The following is a 14118-nucleotide window of genomic DNA, read 5'->3' as shown; positions in this document are numbered from 1 at the left end:
GAGGCCCAAGATGGCTAGGGCCTTGCCCAGGCTCGGTTCCTCTCTCCCTACATACCTATCGTGTCTCAACAACCCCCTGCCCTCATAATCAATTATAAATCAATTATAGTTCTTGTCCCTACAAAACAAATTCCTTTTATTGTGTAGGAATGATGAGAAAAGAAACCTGAGTGCTTGGATCCATTCCTGGGCTCTGGGAGAGCGCACAGCTCCTCACGCAGGGGACTTCCGTCTAGCCACACCCTCATCTTCCTCCTCCGCCATGACCACCTCCTCCAGGGTGCGCCCTCCCAGTTTGCTCGCCACCAACACACTGCAGGTCCCCGCAGGTGGCAGCCCTTTCTCTGTGTAGCGACCCCTGAGAAACACAACTCTCTCCTGTCCGTCCAAGGGCAGTCCGTGGGCCTGGCACAGATCCCGTGCCTCTTCCGGCCCATCCAGGGCCAGCAGGTGGACCATGAAGCCCAGGGGCAAGGTCTGGCCTTTGGGGGTGCTCAGGGCACGAGCGAGGCGGGCCAGGGCTCCCCGGCGGGCACGGCCTATGTGGCACTGCACTGCGCAGCTTTGCAGATAGGGCAGGATCCGGAGCAGGCGGAATAGGCGGGCGGTGTTGCCTTCTCGAAAGGCCGAGTCCACAGCCAGGGCCCTGCGCAGGGCGGGGCAGGAACGCAGGGCGGCAGGTAGCTGCAGAACCTCATGAAGGGCCTCCACGGAGCCTGTGAGGGCGGAAGCCGGGGGACAGCTCAATGTGTTTCTCTGATCAGGTCCACGTTCCGTGGGGCCTCCGGTTAGGCCTCTCCCCCACCCTAGCCTGCCACCTGCTGAGGTCCTCAGCCACGCCCACCCCCTCTGGCCTACCACCAAGCCCTTCTCCGACCTTGGGCCGCCCACCTTCCGCTCTGGCCACGCCCCTCCCCTGGGCCAAGCTTACTTTCCCTCCCCCTTTCTCCATCAGCCCGTTCCTGAGCCTTATTGGAATGAGGTGCAGAGAGAGCCCCTTCAAACAGTCTGGATCCTCTTAGCAGAGTGAAGCATTGTTTTCGGATGAGGGAGACAGGCCCAGATGATTTCACGACTTGGCCTGAGGCTGTCCTTGAGTTCGTACGTAGAATTTGACACACACACACACACACACACACACACACACACACACACACACACACAAATCTGTTTTCTGGCTTCAAACTCAGCTCTTTCTCCACTGCCCTAGCTGTGATACAGACGAGGAAGCTCGTTCTGCCACACCTTCCCTGTCTACCTGGTGAGGCCTTTTCTTCAAAGAGCTTCTGCCCCTGCTTCCCTTCCAGGATAATCACAGACAATGGAACCTCGGGCCTCTTTTGTGAACTAAGGCTTCTGACCCATTAGTGGGTTGTGAAATCAAGAGCATTTTATTACAATTAAATAGGATAGTATTAGAACGCACCATCCACCCACAGGGAGGATCTAATGTCTTGAAACTTCTGTGTCAGAAGTCTCATGGGCATATATTCATGGCTGCTTTGCAACACTGAACTGCAGGTTTAAAAAAGTTTGAAAATCACTTAGGTGAATTTTCCCGTTCCAACCTTGTCCTCTCCACTTTTATTACAAAAACACCCGAGACCCAAATATGGGAATGGACAGTCCGGAAGGCCCACGTCGGGGCTCGGCGGATCTTGCGCATTGACTCGACAGACATCTAGAAGGCAGGGATGGGGAGGGAGCTAATGGTGAGATTGTAGAGCTTCCCGTTCCTTCCCTGGCCTCCACCGTCCGTCTACAGGGAGGCACCCTTCCCACGCCCCGCCCCCGCCCCCTGCCCTTCCGCCGGGACCCGGACTCACCCAGGTTGTAGAGCAGAAAGAGGCCCTGGAAGACGGCCTCGCGGGGATGCGGCCCCGCGCCCTGAGCGTAGCAGCGCCGCAGAGAACCGAAGCCCTCCTGCACCTGGGCCTGCAGCAGCACCGGGTCCGCTGGCCCGCGCACGGCGTCGGGCCCCAGCCGCGCCACCACGGCCAGCAGCACTGCCAGCGCCGCCTCCAGCACCCCCGCCGCCTCGGCGTCGCCCGCGCCCTGCAGGGCCAGGTCCAGCCGCACGGCGCGCAGCCGGTCCGCCACGAAGCTGGCCACCTCGGCGCTGGATGCGTCGGCGCGCTCGGCCACCTCGCCGGCCAGGTAGCGCACGGTGGCCAGCAGCACGGACGGCGGACGCAGCTGGCTCGGCGGGGGCCGGGCCTTGCCGGCGGCCGGCCGCCTGTACTCCTTCACCGCGCGCTGCGGGTCCGCGCGGGGCCGGTCGCCGCGGCACCCCGGCGCCACCTCGAAGCGGTGCAGGCGGCGCTCCTTCTCGCGCTGAGCGCGCTCGGCGGCCGGGCACATGTCCGGGCACGTGCCCACCGGCAGCTTGCAGCCGGACATGGGTGGGCTGAGGGGAAAGGACAGGCTCTCAGCATCCCGGGGACCGCGGCGGCCAACCGCTCCATTCTACGCGAGGGCTGGCGGGGACTCTGGCGGCGGAGCTGGCTGATTGTGGCGGGGCCCCGCCTCCCCGCCCGGGGCCTGGCGTTCCCACCGCCCAACTGGCAAGCGCCGTCCTCTCACCGAATCTTGTCCCCTCCCACAAGGCCTCCAGCAGGACTCCCGAGACGCCCCGCGTTGTAGTTCAGCGCCACCATCTCGGGCTCAGGCGTCCCTGAAGCCTCCATGATGCACCGCGCACAGCCCCGCCCACTCGCATGACACACCAGTTTGTAGTCCCTTCCGCAACCAACCGCTTTGCAGGAGGGGCGGGGAAGCAATAGAGCCACGCCTTCCCAGGTTTCTGCCTGCCAAACCCTCGCTCTTCGCCTCTGGGCACCTCCCAAAATGGCTAACGCTAATTTGGGTTCCTCTTCATCATCCTTTTCACCCAATAACCTGGTTCAGTCGGTCCTGCTATCATTCTCTACTCTTGTTTCCCTGCAGACTATTCTCCCTATTTTCTAGATCAGGGGTCAGCAAACTTTTTCTGCAAAGGGCAGATAGTAAATGCTTTGGGATTTGCGGATTGGAATTAGTCGACTCTGCCACTATTCACCTCAGCTGGTGTAGTGGGAAAGCAGCCACAGACAATATTAAACGAATGAGCCTGATTGTGTTCCACATTTTATTCTTAGATACTTAAATTTCATGTAATTTTCACCTGTCACAGAATACTATTGATTTTTTTTTTTCAACTATTAAAAAATGTAAAAACCTTTCTAGCTCATGGGCCTTACAGAAAAAGGCACTTAGGCAAAATGTGGCTGCTGGCCGTAGTTTGCAGAACCCTGCTCTAGATGGGTAAACAGCTAGTTTAGGACCAGAGATGCTGCTCACACAAGATAGGATCACAAGTAGGAGTCCCTGATTCCAAGGTGGCAGATGTGGTCAAGGAGCTTCAAATTCATTATTTGTCTCATTCTTGGTCCAGTTACATACAGAAATCACCCCTAGAGTTACAAGACCAGGATACAGGGCCAGGCCCCAGGGACAGTAAAAGGGAGTAGCTGGCAGTGCTGGAGCTAGTCCTGGGTAGGGGTTCATGTCCTCTCACGGGGGGAGTTGGGACAGATGCAGGTGCAAAATTTCTTCTGCCCGCTTTAGATATTCAGCTGCCTTCTTCTTCACACCCTCCCGGCGGGCAGGTGATGGGTCACCTATGGACAGAGAATGGTTCAGCTGAGACACCTGGGTTCAGAACCCCTGGTCCAGCCCCTTACAGTTCACAGAGCATCAACGTGCATCTTCCCCCCTCCCCACCTGCCCCGCTGCTCCCCCGCTCCCTGGGAATCAGATCTATTCTCCCCATTTTACAAATAAGAAAATTGAGGCCACAAGCGGTAAAGAAACTGCCCAAGGTTATATACCTGGTCAGGGACAACGCTTCTCCCCCTGGACTTGCTTGTTTTGCACCTTCCCTTCCCTTCGCTGCACCACCTGAGACTCTGGGCCTGACCTTCCACCTTCCAGGCCTACTCACCGGGAACCCCCTGTAGCAGGATGTGCACGCCGTCCCGATAGCCCTGCAGGGCTGCAGGGTAGGCACCTGCCTTCTCATCTCGCAGAGCCTGGGTGATGAGCTCTGTGGCTTGGCTCAGATATGCAGGGACGGGCCGTTCTTCCTCCTCCTCTTCCTCCTCCTGCCCTCCAGGCTCCCAGGGTTCCTGGTCCAGCCTTTCAGACTCCGCCTCCATTGCTGCCAGCTCACCCAGGTGGGTTGGACTGGGGCCCGCACCTTCTACGATCAGATATGGAGGACTCAGGCCAGACTGGCCCTCTTTTCCCAGGGCCTGCTGCCCATCCCCAGAACTCTCTTGCCCATCAAGGTACCAACCTGTTCCACGTGGAGGGAAGCAGTGCCTGAGCAACTCAAGAGCCGTTTGTGCATAGCAAACTAGCCATGACCTATTTAATTGATGCAGTCCTTTGCTTTTGTAAAAACAAAAACAATGACCTTCCTAATTCTTTCCTTGGGTACGCACTCACATTAGTTTGTGAGGTTTGGGTCACTGGGCCTACTCCTCTCCTGACTATAGTTGATCTACAAACGTAAGAATTCTCTCCACAAAGTTTAACGGAAGGATGCCAGAGCAACCATACCAGGCCAAGGATAGAAAGGCTCCAAACCTTGGAACGTCAGAATAACGGATTCAGAGAATCTCAGGTCTTACAACTTCAGTTGAGAACCCCCTCCATGGGGGGCCTTCCCCCTTCCATGGGGGCGGGGGGTCTTGTGGTGCCTCCACCCGCCAGCAGCTGCTGCAGGGCCTCCCGTGCTGCTCTCTGAGCCCAAGCCTCACCCCTCCCCGATCAACAGGCCTCTCCTGCCTTCAAGATCTGCAGCGTGACCCCGAGCCAGCCGGGAAACCCCCACCTTGGGCTTCCAATGGAAGGAACTCAAACCCTCCGAAGACAGGGTGACCCCTGCCTGTTCCAAAGCTTTCTCAGGGAGGAGGAGATCCCACGGTGGGAGGTGGCTCATTTCCTTCCTCTGTGGTTGCCCACTGTCCAGGGGCCTCCAGCTTATGCGCCCTGGCACAGGGCAGGGGGGAGTATGGGGGGTGGGGACCTGCTTCCGATTCTCACTAAGGCTGCGGGCTGCCCGAAGGGGGGCTCCTTTCTAGGATTCACACAGGCACGACACGAGCTAGTTGGTGGCTCTGCCTACTCTCTTGCCCCCACATCAGCCCCCCTCTGCTTGTCCCAGCTTGTTACCTTCCCTGGAGAAGGGGTCGAAGAGGGCAAGCTCAGCCTCTGTGAGGGGGCCTCGGGCAGGGGAACCGGATGCCTCCTCGGTGCTCCCACAGTTAAAGAGGAGATCCAGGGCCTCCTGGGCAGGGCTGGATGGTGGGGGATCCGCTGAGGAATAGATCATTGGTGACATTTCATGCCTGTCCTTATCATTTCCCAGCTTTCAAAATGGAATTGCCTCTCATTAAATCCTTGTGGCACCCAAGGGCACAGATAAGCCCACGTTTAGGGTTTGTACCCCTTTTACAGATTAAGAAACTATAGCCCAGAGAAGGAAAATGGCCTGGCTAGAGCTCCTCAGCAGGTTAATGGTAGAGGGGCTGGAACACACCCCAGAATTTTTACTGGGGAAAATCTTCACTGGGGAGGAAGTGTGTGCCCCCCCCCCCCCCCCCCAGACCCTCCAGCCGGGCCGCCCTCCCCACCCCCCATGTACCTGGCACCTCCAGTTCCTCAAGGCCTCTCCTCTCTGCAGGGAGCGGCTGGGGCAACCAGGGTTCCTCAGGGGGCGGTGTGGGGATCAGAGGGGGTGGCAGGATGTGTAGGTCCCTGGACATGTCAGAGGGCCGGGTTACCTCCCCACCCTGCGGGAGAGAAAGACAGAGATGGGGAAATCTCCAGCGCGGCCTCGAGGGCAGGTAGGTTTCCCAGGTACCCGGGAAGAGGGACAGCAGGTACACGCACCCGGAAGAACTCCTTGAGCTGGGGGCTGTTGTTGAGTGCAGGGATGTGCACCGTGAAGCGAAGCAGGTCCTCGGCCCCCTTCCGCCGCTCCTCAATCACTGAGGCCTCGAACCGGCCTGCAGCCGCCCCAAGGCAAGGGGTGGGGAGAGAGGCAGTGATCCACAGGGGTCACTCTCCTGGTTCAGCCAGAGAGGATCCCAGCAGCCTGCTGCCGTCCTCCCCATAATCTTCCCTGGCTCCTCCCAGGGAGGTGGGGTGAGGGTGCTTGCAAGCAGGGACCGAGCTCCCTAGTCATCCATTTGCCACATGTTTATCGAGCACCTACTAATGCGCTAGATTGGTGTTGAGAAGGCGAAAGAGAGAAAAGCAAGGCCTCCGCTCTCATGGACATCACATCCTAGACAGGCGGGGCAGGCAGCCAGCAAGAAACAAAATAGTTTCAGACGGGTTTGATGTAACGGAGAGGAAAGTAAGGCTCAGAGAGAGAAGTGACTCGGCCAAGGTCACACAGCAGGTAGCTCTGTGTTTACGGTTGCCCTGCTCTGTTCTAGATGTCCTGCGGAGTCACCTAGCTCTGACCTCGTCATCATGCTGCCAGGGGAGCAGCTGGCTGCGCTGCCCACAGCCTGGCATGACCTGCCAGCAGCAAGCCTTCTTCTTGCTGTGAAAGGGCAGCTCATGTGAGTCTACAGACGCAAGTAACAGATCAGTCCCGGCCACCCAGAAATACATCGTGAGTGGCATACGTAATTTGTCATTTTCTAGTCACCATGTTAAAAAAAAAAAAAAAGTAAAAAGAAACAGGTTAACTCGGTGTTAATAATATATTCCATTTGGGGCGCCTGGGTGGGCTCAGTTGGTTAAGCGTCCGACTCTTGGTTTCCGCTCAGGTCACGATCTCAAGGTTCGTGGGTTCGAGCCCTGTGTCAGCCATCAGCGTGGCGCCTGCTTGGGATTCTCTCTCTCCTTCTCTTGCCTCTCCTGTACACACACACACACACACACACTCTCTCTCTCTCTCTCTCTCTCTCTCTCTCTCTCAAAATAAATAAATAAGAGATTCTCTCTACAAAATATATAAATAAATACATAAATATAAATATATAAATAAATATCTTTATATTGAGTTAAGTGAAATGCTTTATATATATGTTTCACTTCACCCAAGCAACCAAAATAATCTCCTTTGGACACGGGATCCATAGATAAGCTATGAGGATAATTTACATTCTATTTCAGTGTGCATTCAACCCACAGGCACACCTCAGCTCAGACTCACCACGTCTGGCTCACAGCTGCCGCTTTTGGACAGCGAGGGTCTGGAGGAAACACCGGCTTGTGGGGAGGCATTCTGGTTCTAGCCATTTACAGGCCAAGCCCCTTCATGACCCTGCGTCCCAGCGGCCTTGTCTTGAAAATGGGGCTAACGAAGACGGAATATTAAAGGGCCTGAGACGCACACTAAAGGCTAGGCTGCTCTGAGCCTCAGTTTCCCCCTGTGTGGAAGGAGGTTGTCTCTAAGGGCCCTTCAGCTCCCCAAAAGTGTCTCTGCTGGTGGTCTGGGTTCCCCTCATCCAGCCCCCGCCAGCAGGGGGTCCCCTTTGCCCACCTGTCCCTCCATCTGCGGCCTGAATGCCAGGATGAACACTCACCAAACACTTGGGCACGGGGGAAGGCCGGGAACTCCTCCAGGCGGCGGAAGAGGTTGCGGTGGGTGTAGGCCAGGTCTCCATGCAGCTTGCGGAAGTCGCTGTACCGCTTCCAGACCACCACCTAAGGGGGACACAAGACTTGACCCAGGCCGGCAACGGTGGAAAGAGGCTTCCCTGCAACCCCCCCCCCCCCCCACCGCCTGGCCCCAGCGTGGGTGTGCAGATTGGGGCGTAGCACCCCCTCTTCCCAGGGCTGCAGAGTGATCAGTTGTTCCTTTACTGCTCCTGCATCTGGAATCGGGGAATGGTCCCCCTTCCTCCCAGGAGCCTCACCTCTTTGACATCCTCTGGGTCCCTCTTTGAGATGAACTGAGGAAGAAAGGCAAGAACCAGGTGAGTCCAGAGACTGACATCTGACACCCCATCACCCAGTAAAATCCAGGGAGGCCCCAGGTACCTCCCAGCCCCCTCTCAAAAGGGCAGTGGCCTTTGGCTGTTGACCACGGCTGTCAAGGTGTCCTGGCTTCGAGGCTTTGTGTGGCTTGGAGCAGTTTTTCGACCATACGCCAGTTTCGTCATCTGCCCAACGCGAGGGTCCCTAAGGACCCATCCACACCCCTTGGTCCTCGGCCCAACTTTTATCTCAGTTCCTTTGTGAATTACATGCCATCCTTCTGCAGCGGCCACACTAACCTTCTCTGCGTCGTTCCAACTGTAGCTTACGTACCACCTAAGTGAGCACAATTTCAGTTCCTTCAAAGGGCCAAGTCCCTGAATTTCATACTGAAACCAAAGAACCTCAAGTTCTCCAAAGAATCAGGTTCCGTCCCAGGAGCTCCTCCTTCCCTAAGTGAGGGAGATGCTGTGGGCAAACACTCCTGAACACAGAAGAACCATCACCGGGGTTGTGACCTCCTGGAAGGGCAGACTGGGGTCTGAGGTGGAAAGAAGACCTTGTATTCTCTATGTTACATTTTTTTTTTTTTTTTTTTTAATTAAAAAAAATTTTTTTTACATTTTTATTTCTTTTTGAGAGACAGAGAGAGACAGAGTGCGAGTGGGGCAGGGGCAGAGAGAGAGGGAGACACAGACTCCGAAGCAGGCTCCAGGCTCCAGGCGGTCAGCACAGAGCCTGACGTGGGGCTCGAACTCACAAATTGTGAGATCATGACCTGAGCCGAAGTCAAACGCTCAACCAACTGAGCCACTCAGGAGCCCCCCCCCCACCTTTTTTTTTTAATTTTTTTAATGTTTATTTATTTTTGAGAGAGACAGACAGAATGCGAGTGGGTTACGGGCAGAAAGAGAGGGAGACCCAGAATCCGGAGCAGGCTCCAGGCTCTAAGCTGTCAGCCCCGACGCAGGGCTTGAACTCATGAGCTGTGAGATCATGACCTGAGCTGAAGTCGGAAGCTCAATCGACTGAGCCACCCAGGCACCCCCACTATATTATATTTCTTTTTTTTTTTTAAATTTTTTTTTTAACATTTATTCATTTTTGAGAGACAGAGGCAGAGTGGGAGTGGGGGAGGGGCAGAGAGAGGGGGAGACACAGAATCTGAAACAGGCTCCAGGCTCCGAGGCATCAGCACAGGGCCCGACGCGGGGCTCGAAGTCACGAACTGCGAGATCATGACCTGAGCTGAAGTCGGACGCTTAACAGACTGAGCCACCCAGGTGCCCCAATACTGCAATAATTTTCTATGGCGACAGATGGTCAACTACACTTATCGTGGTCAACATTTCATAAGCGTCGAATCACTATGTGGTACACCTGAAAATAACATAATACCGTCTGTCAACTAAACTTCAGTTAAAAATAAAAATTCTTTAAAAATCACACAGCAAGCAAGAGGGACAGCTAGGACCAAAACCTTGGCTTTTGCTTTTCACAACAAACTTGCCTGAAATATGTTGGGTAAAAGAAACTAGATTTATTTATTTATTTATTTATTTATTAAAAAAAAATTTTTTTTTAACATTTTATTTATTTTTGAGACAGAGAGAGACAGAGCATGAACGGGGGAGGGGCAGAGAGAGAGGGAGACACAGAATCGGAAGCAGGCTCCAGGCTCTGAGCCATCAGCCCAGAGCCCGACGCGGGGCTCGAACTCACGGACCGCGAGATCGTGACCTGAGCCGAAGTCGGACGCTCAACCGACTGAGCCACCCAGGCGCCCCAAGAAACTAGATTTAAAAACTGTTGAGGAATATACATACCTGACAAAAAAAAAAACCCTCATATCCGGAATATATAAAGAACTCCTACAGATCAATACTAAAAAGATAACTCAACTTTTAAAATTGGGCAAAATAGGGGCGCCTGGGTGGCTCAGTCGGTTAAGCGTCTGATTTTGGCTCGGGTCATGATCTCACAGTCTGTGAGTTCGAGCCCCACGTCAGGCTCTGTGCCACCAGCTCAGAGCCTGGAGCCTGCTTCAGATTCTGTCTCCCTCTCTCTCTGCCCCTCCCCCACTTGTGCTCTGTCTCTCTCTAAACAAAATAAAACAAAACACACACACACTAAAAAAAATTAAAATTGGGCAAAATATTTGAGCAGGCACCTTCCACAAAAGAAGGTGTTTGAATGGCCAATAAGATTATGAAAATATGCTCAACATCATTAGTCATCAGAGAAATGCAAATTATACTGCAATCAGATGTTACACATCCACCAGCCTAGAATGCTGAAAATTAAAGATGCTCATGATATCAAGTGCTGGTGAGAATAGGAGTATAAAACAGTATAACCACTTTTAAAAACCGGTGATTTCTTTCTCTTTTCTCTTCCTTCTCTTCTCTTCAGATTAAAAAAAAATTTTTTTTTAGTGTTTATTTTTGAGACAGAGGCAGAGCACAAGCAAGGGAGGGGCAGACAGAGGGAGACACAGAATCTGAAACAGGCTCCACGCTCTGAGCTGTCAGCACAGAACGCGATGCAGGGCTCGAACCTACGAACCGTGAGATCATGACCTGAGCCCAAGTTGGACGCTCAACCGACTGAGCCACCCAGGCGTCCCTCTTCAGATTTTATTTTTAAGTAATCTCTACACCCAACATGGGGCTCAAACTCACAACCCCAAGCTCTACTGAAAGAGCCAGGCAGGTGCCCGAAAATTGGTAATTTCTAAAGTCTATTTATTTTGAGAGAGAGTGTGGGCGAGCACAAGCCGGGTAGGGGCAGAGAGGGAGAGAGAGAGGGAAGGAGAGACTGAAAAACCCAAGCAGGCTCTGCGTTGGCAGCACGGAGCCCTACTCAGGGCTCGAACTCACCAACCATCGGGAGATAATGACCTGAGCCGAAACCAAGAGTCAGATGCTTAACCGACTGAGCCACCCAGGTGCCCCCCAAACTGGTAATTTCTAGAACAACTACACAGGTACCTATCAAATGACCCACTAATTCCACTCCTAAGTACATACCAAGAAGAAATGGGTGCACATGCCCATAAAAAGACTTGTACATGTGTTCATACAACTCTACTTGTAGCAACTAAAACACTTTTTAGATACAACCCAAATGTCCAGTAACAGCAGAATGAATAAAGAAATGGTGGTGTATTTATACAAGGGACTAATACCACATGGCAATGAAAAAAGAAAACTTATACATGTAACAACACAGATGAATTCCAAAAACACCATATAGACAGTGACGAAGGCCAGACACAAAAGAGTACTTGCTGTGGATGATTCCATTTGTATGAGGTTCAAGAACAGACAAAACTAATCTGTGGCAAGAGAAGTCAGGTCAGTGGTTACCTCTGTGGGAGTAGGACTATAGATTGGGAAGGACAAAAAAAGACTGTCTATATCCTGGTCTGAGCGCTGCCTGCACAGACGTATACATACGTAATGTAAAAATTACTGGGCTATACACTTGAGATTTGGGCATATGTATGTAAATTATGTGTCAGTTTTTAAAAATTTACAAGGGGAAATAACAAAAAAAAAAAAAAAAAAAAAAAAAAAGGAAGAATACCGGCAAGTGACTTGTAGAACGTCACTGTGTGTCAGTAATAAAATGGATACACATATCTGCTTTTTTAAATAATCTTTTTAAAAATTTTTATTATTATTTTTTTAAACGTTTATTTATTTTTGAGACGGAGAGAGACACAGCATGAACGGGGAAGGGGCAGAGAGAGAGGGAAACACAGAATCGGAAGCAGGCTCCAGGGTCCGAGCCATCAGCCCAGAGCCCGACGCGGGGCTTGAACTCGCGGACCGCGAGATTGTGACCTGAGCCGAAGTCAGACGCTCAACCGACTGAGCCACCCAGGCGCCCCGAAAATTTTTTTTTTATTATTTTTTGGTTTGTCAGGTGATTATCTTTTTTTTCTTTTGTAAGTTTTCATTTAAATTCAACATAAAGTTAATATAGAGTGTAATATTAGTTTCAGTAGAATTTTGTGACATACCTAATTTTTTTAAAGTTTGTTTATTTTGAGAGAGAGAATGCAGGGTGGAGGCAGAGAGAGAGAGAGAGAGAACAGGGTAGAGGCAGAGGTGGTCGGGGCAGGGGGGAATCCCAAGGAGGCTCTGAGCTGTCAGTGTAGAGCCTGACTCAGGACTTGATCCCATGAACCTCGGGAGTAGATCCATGGCCTGAGCCTAAATCAAGAGCCGGAGGCTTAACGGATTGAGCCACCCAGGCGCCTCTGACATATTTGCTTTTAAATATAGGGTTTATCTGCAAGGATAAATAAGAAACTAGCTGCATTGGCTCTCACAAAAATGGCAGACAGATGGGGATGGTAAGGGAGGGAAAATTATTTATCTTTAAAAGTTACAAAAAATATATCAAAACAATGCATTTACTTGTTTAAAAGTGCTTCAACAGAAAGACTTCTAGGAAAAGGCTACAGCTCCTTGCCACACCCTTCCCACCCCCCTCCGTCTCATCTTTCTAAGGGCAATCTTTTTGTGTTTTTAGGCCAAAGTTAAGGCATAAAGGATATGGGGAAAGCTCATTTTAAACATCTAGGATTCTGCACTTAAATCACTTTGGAAGTATCTTTGAGTTTCTGCATCCTTTTAACAGTTACTAATGCACCAGTTTAATAGTTGCCTAGTTCAAAATTCTAAAGGTACAAAACAATTTATAGCGAAGTTTTCCCCAACCAATTCTTGTCTGTCATTCTACAGATACTCTTTTATTTTTTTTTTTTTATTTTTTATTTTTTCAACGTTTATTTATTTTTGGGACAGAGAGAGACAGAGCATGAACGGGGGAGGGGCAGAGAGAGAGGGAGACACAGAATCGGAAACAGGCTCCAGGCTCTGAGCCATCAGCCCAGAGCCCGACGCGGGGCTCGAACTCACGGACCCCGAGATGGTGACCTGGCTGAAGTCGGACGCTTAACCGACTGCGCCACCCAGGCGCCCCCAGATACTCTTTTATACTGCTTCCATTTTTTAGTTTTTCTCTTGGTTTCCCCCAAGTAGCTATAAACGGTGCTTATAAACGTTCTTACTGCTACACACGTCCACTTTCGTCTTTATCTACTGACCTCCTGCTAGGACTGTGAAGATAGAGACTTACTCTTCAGATTCTTTTGAAACTGTATGAATTTTTAAAGCCATAGAGCGGTGTTTTCTGAAGAATTAAAAATGAAAGTCTTTTAAAAAGGAACTTTTATGTAAACATCAAACAAACCAGTTAACAAAACTTAACTCCAAGAGACTGGAGAACTGATATTTGGATGGAACAGAGCTTTCCTCTTAATTTAGAGAAATTCACAGCCTGAAGTGAAGACACCACACGTCTGGCGTGGGAACCCACCCCTCCCACTCCGGGAACTGCCGTCCACGCCCTTTTAAAAGGACAGCGCCCTCCCAGGGCCTCGCCCCCTGAAGGCTAAAGAAGTAAACGAAGGCTCTTACCGCAGCCTCCCCTTAAAGGGGAAATCCATTTCTGTCGTCTAAAAAGGGAGCTTCCAGCTGCTCCTTGCCTTAAGGTAAAACCCGGCCCCCCTCTAGTTAAAAGGGTAAAGGTCCCCGCCGGGCCCCACCTCACCTGCGCGGTCACTTTATATTCGGTGTAGCCTTTGGGGTGGGTCCGGGGATCGGAGACGGTGTAGTGCCGCAGAAAGTCGTCCTTCGCCTGGCGGGACATGGCAGCCGAGCTGGAGCGGAGCTGACCGCCGGCCTCTGCCTCCTCCACGCCGCCCCCGCCCCTCCGGGTCAGTCTCCGCCAGCCACCGCCTCAGCCCGGCTTGCGCCCTCCTTCCTTGGGCCTAGGGAGCAGTCGCAAGTGACGGCGCAGTTCTCGGCCCAGGCGGGCGGCCAGGGAGCGTCTAAAAAGTACACGGTTGTTGGTAAAGCGTGAACTGGGGGATTGAAGCTGGGGAGGTTGGATCGTTCAGCTGTGACCGGAGGTCAAACCCGCCCCATCAAGCATCGCCAGCTTCTCCTCTGCTTCCCAATTCCCTGCTTTCATCTATCCATCCAACTTTCACTGTGTCCAAAGTGTGCCAGTTGTAGCCAAATCATTTCCCTGTCTCCCTCCATAGGATTCGATAATTCA

At 52.3% G+C, this 14118-nt stretch overlaps 2 protein-coding genes and 1 non-coding gene across 3 annotated transcripts; all 3 read right to left on the bottom strand.

The window, feature by feature from the left end:
• Positions 1 to 112: 112 nt before the first annotated feature.
• SAC3D1 (SAC3 domain containing 1) lies at positions 113 to 2811 on the bottom strand. Its single transcript, XM_040465596.1, has 3 exons — positions 2584 to 2811; positions 1827 to 2407; positions 113 to 716 (listed from the first exon to the last, which is right to left on the bottom strand). Exons 1-3 carry the CDS (start codon positions 2685 to 2687, stop codon positions 214 to 216), a joined length of 1188 nt encoding a protein of 395 aa, XP_040321530.1. The 5' UTR covers positions 2688 to 2811; the 3' UTR covers positions 113 to 213.
• Positions 2812 to 3113: 302 nt separating this feature from the next.
• On the bottom strand, positions 3114 to 13817 carry SNX15 (sorting nexin 15). The gene is made up of 8 exons (XM_040465597.1): positions 13609 to 13817; positions 7923 to 7958; positions 7590 to 7710; positions 5938 to 6053; positions 5690 to 5837; positions 5218 to 5361; positions 3983 to 4240; positions 3114 to 3659 (listed from the first exon to the last, which is right to left on the bottom strand). The coding sequence occupies exons 1-8, from the start codon at positions 13705 to 13707 to the stop codon at positions 3553 to 3555; spliced, it is 1029 nt and encodes a 342-aa protein (XP_040321531.1). The 5' UTR covers positions 13708 to 13817; the 3' UTR covers positions 3114 to 3552.
• Positions 8223 to 8331, bottom strand: LOC121024002 (U6 spliceosomal RNA). Its single transcript, XR_005787570.1, has one exon. It is a non-coding gene; the product is annotated as a U6 spliceosomal RNA (small nuclear RNA).
• Positions 13818 to 14118: the final 301 nt, after the last annotated feature.

This window comes from Herpailurus yagouaroundi, unplaced genomic scaffold (assembly GCF_014898765.1).
Source record: "Herpailurus yagouaroundi ecotype Mexico unplaced genomic scaffold, PumYag 569, whole genome shotgun sequence".
In the NCBI taxonomy this organism is placed as follows: Eukaryota; Metazoa; Chordata; class Mammalia; order Carnivora; family Felidae; genus Herpailurus; species Herpailurus yagouaroundi.
The sequence above is the reverse complement of the archived record's forward strand: the minus strand, read 5'-3'. Positions and strand labels throughout refer to the sequence as shown.